The following is a 6055-nucleotide window of genomic DNA, read 5'->3' on the forward strand; positions in this document are numbered from 1 at the left end:
TCTACATTATCTACCAACTCAACAATTGACATCTACTTTTTAAATTCAAAGAAACTTAGCTTTTGCACTGAACAAAACGTCCTCTCATCAACCTCAATATACAAAATCAGCTAAGGCGGCATTCCAAAATGACATCAAACATCACAGTCATAACTAGAAACCTACCATATTTGACTGGAAAAATCACATAATGTTTGAATAATTATTAAGGACAATCAAAGGGTTTTTTTCCTTTTCTTTTTTTTTTAAAAAAAAAAGAAACAAAAGCTACACTCAAATGGCCATTAATAAGTTATCCTGTTCTGTCATCCGCAGACTGATTCACTAACAATTCTTCAAAAAATGAAAAATCAAAACCCCGCCATATGTGTGGAGGAGACGAAAACTTTCGAATTATTTAAAAGGGCTGCAATCTCCAGCCTTCCCTGTAGTTGTGCACATTATAGTTTATCTAACGATTTTCTACTTATCAACTACTTCAATGAGAGTTGTCTCATAGTCACTGGGAGCCACAAATCCATGAAGATTCATCACAGTCGCAGCTACATTGGCCAGCCCACCGTCGGGAACGTCATTTCTGAACCTGACCCCAGGGGCCAATCCAGGACCTCCAATGGCAATAGGCACCTTAACAAGCAAGGCAGAAGTATTAGAAAGTTGGAACCAAAATTAACCTTGTCATAGGAATGTTTTTAAGAGATTACTCGCTGTTTTTAACATGGATGCCTATATTTTAAGACATCTGTTTAGGTTGTGATTAACATTAAACAATGAATCTCTGCCTTATTAGTTATTACCCGACAAAAATTAGCTAGATATTCAACAAATTCACTATTCATGTAAAGCGGAGAATTGACCAGCTAGAATTTGCATGACTTACCGGCTGAAGGGTATGTGAAGTAAGAATCTGAATCTTTCCCTCCTTGTCAAGAAGAGGCTTTCCCGATTTGTCTCTCTTGACCATGTCCTCTGCATTGCCATGGTCAGCAGTGACGACATAAATTCCACCTACTTGTTCAATTGCATCAAGAATCATCTGCATAACAAATGCACATACACATTAATTAATACAACTGATTAACTACTCGTCTTCACAACTATCTTGTTCTTTCTCCTTTTAGCACAAATTTATTTCTTGCAGTAATTACCTATTCAGCACTAGCATATTAAAAACTAAATGCAACAAAAGAAATATTCCTGAAGACAGAGAATCAGTTAACCAGTCATGGATTAACTCCTTGTGCAATTTTACACCTCTAACTCATCCATGAAATTCCCACCCAATATTTACCCCACAACCAATCATACCCTTAATGTCTATTGTGGTACAGTGACATTTATAGTGGCGGTGTGGGAATTAGGGACAGCTCTCACCTGCTTCCCTTCAATTGACCAAATAATATGCCAAAGAAACAGAGAACAAAATTGGATAATGAAATTTGATATTGAACATGGCCTTGCCATTTTAAGAGAGAAATAGACAGAAGATACTTTTCTCACATGAATAGCTCTTACCAAAAACACTGTTGTGCCAATTTTACTCGCGATACTAAAAGCCCTATATAGTAACATGGAGTTCTCAAATTTCCAGCGAGGGTACAAAAACAAATAACAAGCTGTATTTACAAAAGTGCTCCAGCAAAATGTGTTCCGCAAAATTTGAAAATTAATCGTCATGCGTACCTTCACTGCTTCATCAGCAGCCTTGCAAGCCACAACTGTTGCTTCAATATCACCTGTATGCCCCACCATGTCACCATTTGGTAGGTTGACACGGATCTGTGCAACACATAAGATAGAAGAATAAGTGGAAGTTTAATAACATCGCAATATATCGGAGTCACTTGATGATTCATTGTTTACCTGATCAAATTTCCGACTAAGAATGGCATCCCTAGCCTTTTCAGCAATCTCCAGTGCCTTCATTTTTGGTTGTACATTGAATGTAATCCCAATGTCACTAGGAATTTCCACATATTCCTCCAGTTGTTTATTAAAATAGCCAGAGCGGTTTCCATTCCAGAAGAATGTGACATGACCAAATTTAACAGTCTCACTGTTGAAAGAGATTCAAACAAGTCAACACGATTATATTTAAAGCTAAATCCAAACTTCTGAATAGTGGTTTATTAATATTTAAAGTAGTCACAGCTCACCTGCATGCAAAAGTCCTAACACCATTATGCACCAAGAATTCACCAGAAGTCCTGTCAATTTCTGGTGGAGAAACAAGATAATGACTGGGAAGCTTCAATTCACCATCGTACTGAAGCATTCCAGCATAGCGAATCTTGGGGAAACGGACTCTATCAAATTTATCAAAGTCTTCGTATTCAAGAGACTTGGCAATCATAACCATACGATCTGCCCGGAAGTTGAATGTAACAACTGCATCACCATCAACAATTGGTCCAACAGCCTTCCCATTATCATCAACAATGACAAAAGGAGGCAGGTACTGATCATTGGCTTTTGGTTCTGCTCTTAGTTTCTTGACAGCTTCAAGAGCACTTTTAAACTTATGAGGGGCTTCGCCAAGAACTTGAGCATCCCACCCTCGTTTCACAACATTCCAGTCATTCTGCAGTTTGTTTCAAAACCATTAGTACAAGAGAGAGAAGGTAAAAAAAGAAAAAGAATAGATGCAAGTCAAGCATATCTTTTGTAAACAAATACAAAATGCTTATGGCTCATAAAATATTTTTATTTTAATCTTATATGGGTATTGAAAGATTCTTGACTTGACCAAACTGAAGGGCAATGTTATGCAGTACCTCATATCGATCCATTGTAACATGCATACGACCCCCACCTGATGCAATTCTTGCATCAATACCCTTCTCACGCAACTTGGCAAGATCATTTTCAAGAGTTTCTACAAATCCGACACTTGAGCCATCCAAAACATCACGACCATCTGTAAGAATGTGTACGCGGACTCTCTTAACACCTCGCTCACTAACACCTTTAAGCAACAACTGCAGAAAAATTGCTTAGTTAGAAAGGATAAACTTCACACAAACATGGCAAAACAAATGTTCCAACCCCCCAATCCTCACCTGCAACTGATCAAGTCGGGAATGGACTCCACCATCACTCAACAACCCAATGAGATGCAATGTGCCATTGGCAAAACTTTCCTGTATGTACTTGAAGCCTTCTCCTTCATAAATTTTTCCAGATTCAAGAGCAAGGTCCACAAGCTTGGCACTAGAATGAACAATAAACACCACAAAATTCCAATCCTCAGACAAGTTAGGAGAACATTTTAACAAGAAAGGCTAAGGATTAAGGAGTACACATAAGAAAGGGAACACCAAAAGTAAACATCTGAAAATTCTAAATGAACCAAATATTTAAGAATACAGAGTTCCAAGTCAAAGTAATATACAATTAACCGAAAAAACCATCAAAGGAAAACTAGGCAATAGATGACAACAGCAAAGTTCAATTGTTTTCAAGAAACAAGAACGTTTAACATTTCTAGCTGGTATGAATCTAATAGTAACAGTCTTAAAGAAACTCCAGAAAACCAATTCCTTATGAAGAAACCAGTAGGTTAAATAAAATGGCAAGAAACATCTGATTGCTATTAGTCTATTACTTTTAACCACAAATACAAAAAGCCTTACCCTTGAGCAAAGATGCGGCCAGCACCAAGAGCATTGTGACCGACTTCACTGTTGCCCATGTCATCCTCTGTAGGAAGTCCCACAGCAGTACCATGAGCCCTCACCAATCTCCACCTTTCAGGTGCACCCTACAACAACAAAAACCAACCAACCCCACCATTCATTTCCATTTCTATCTCATGAATAATCATACAAATCCAACACATTCAATAACACCAGTTCAGAATTTCCAGTTAAATAAAATTCAAATCAAGAGAAGGCCTCTCACCTACCAATGACAAGGTAACAAAAACCTAGGAATCATAACAATACATGAGCAGCAAGTGAATCAAGCAAACACAATTGGTGCACGAAATTGCAACCATATAGTATCTATATCTATATCTATATATCTACCTTTTTGAGGGAATCCATGGTTGGAGTTTCAGCGGTGTGGATACAGTTGTACTGATCAGCGTTGGCCTCACCCCATCCATCCAAAACCACCACAGCAACTGGCTTTCCCTTTGGCAGCTTTGGGTGATCAGCCAATTTCCACTTGGCATCTGGGGTGCTTCCCATATTCCTAACACAATAAAAAAAAAATCAATTTTTTTCATTCTCTCTTTAAATTTTAGATCCAAATCAAATAAAATCACTCCAAAACATTTCAGAAACCACCAGTAACAGCAACAACAACAACAATAATAGTAATAACAATTCATAATCTATCTTATATTATGGATTAAATTAAATTAGATTAAAATAAATGAAATTAAATGTTAATGGAGATTACGAGTAGATAGATGGGAATAACAGAAGAGAGATACCTGATTTGTGAGAGAGTGACGGAGTGAGTGAGTAAGGGAAGGAGGCAAAAACAAAGAAGAGATATGAAATCAAATGAGGTTAGGTGTAACTGTAAAAAAGAGGTGGATGATGCGTTAACCTAACTGAGCAAAACCATGTGTTGCGTATGCAATTGGTTAGATATAAATACTAGTGGCATGGAAGAAACAAACTTTTCTATTTTATTCATTTAATTATTTTAATTGAAATGGAGACTAGTGTCTTCTAATTAGTGCTTTGTTAATAGGTTGGCGTGGAACAAGGCATAAGCATCTCGTTCAGCATCATTCTTCACGCTCAATGTTTTCGCTTTCTTTTCTTTATTTTAATTGAGAAACAAGAGTAAATAAATAATAAATAAATAGTATAAAAAAAAGTATTTAATTTGAAGTTTTGATTTTTGAATATCAAAAGTTTATGCCAGTATTATAACTTAATTCAAGTGGCACTAGATCTTCGAACAGTTTTGAATTTCGATTGTTCAAATATCTCTATTTAGCACAGCATATTGAACCGAGTTAGAATTTAAAAATTTAAATATTTAAATGAGGTTTAATTGGAATTGAACTTGATCTAATAAAATATAAGTTTTCTTACATGGACAATGATATTTGTAAATAATATGAATAATAAATTTTAGAATTGGCTCAATAAAATAAAAAAATATTTTATTTCAAATTACTCGCTAAATCCTAGTTTTTATTATTCAAATTTTGACTATTCTATTTCTCCTCCTCACATTTTGACTATTGAGCAGCCACACTCAAGAAAACTCTATTAACGGGGCTGCAAACTAAACCCTGGCAACCTCGCTGCAAACTGAACATTCGGCGCTACCCACATGCTTCTCCCGCAAGCTTTGGGGTCGTCCCTTTACGGTGGTCGTGCGCTACTACCGTCTTTTTGCGCCCCTGGCTCACGCCACCGTCGAACGTCGGTCGTCGCCAAGGCCCCGTTTGGTTCATGTCCATGTCCACTAGAAACATGGACACGGTAGAACGTGTACACTGTTTGTTTGTTGAGACACAAAATTTTGATGGACACGCTTATACACAGATGTGCATAAAATACATGTATTTTGTGTATCTCCTTCAAGCTGTGACACTGAGACATAACCCATAAGACACAATTTTTTTCAATTTTATCCCTGGTAATTTTTTAAAATTCCAATTTTATCCCTTACCCTATTTTCATAACTCTCTCTCTTCTTTTCCAATTCATTCCACCTTCCAACCTCTGTTCTACCCTGCCTTCTCCTTCCACCATTGTCACCACCACCACTATCGGTGTCGCCACCGCCTTCTTCCTTTGTCCGCCTCTCTTCCTCTCTTCTGTCTTCTCTCTCTTCTTCCGCCGCTGCCTTCATCTCCCTCTCAGCGTTGTTGCCGTCACCATCGTTGTGCCACCTCTCTGTCACCTTCCGTCATCCCATCGTCATGTCGCCTCCAAATTTGCCTTGGTTCGCCTTTCTTCTTCGTCGTTTGTGACGATATTTCTCTTGCCTCGCCTTGCCTCTAGATTTACCTTCACTCACCTCCGTTGCCTTTGTTGGTTCGTGCCGGCGTTGACGCCTCTGTTGCCTCTCTCTGTATATA

General features: G+C 37.8%; 1 protein-coding gene across 1 annotated transcript; it reads right to left on the bottom strand.

The window, feature by feature from the left end:
* Positions 1-150: 150 nt before the first annotated feature.
* Positions 151-4606, bottom strand: LOC107485416 (2,3-bisphosphoglycerate-independent phosphoglycerate mutase). Its single transcript, XM_016105946.3, has 10 exons — positions 4442-4606; positions 4029-4197; positions 3633-3760; positions 3060-3210; positions 2775-2978; positions 2157-2581; positions 1864-2056; positions 1684-1779; positions 881-1036; positions 151-627 (listed from the first exon to the last, which is right to left on the bottom strand). The coding sequence occupies exons 2-10, from the start codon at positions 4191-4193 to the stop codon at positions 463-465; spliced, it is 1683 nt and encodes a 560-aa protein (XP_015961432.1). The 5' UTR covers positions 4194-4197; positions 4442-4606; the 3' UTR covers positions 151-462.
* Between the last annotated feature and the right edge of the window lie 1449 nt (positions 4607-6055).

This window comes from Arachis duranensis, chromosome 4 (assembly GCF_000817695.3).
Source record: "Arachis duranensis cultivar V14167 chromosome 4, aradu.V14167.gnm2.J7QH, whole genome shotgun sequence".
NCBI classification, from domain to species: domain Eukaryota; kingdom Viridiplantae; phylum Streptophyta; class Magnoliopsida; order Fabales; family Fabaceae; genus Arachis; species Arachis duranensis.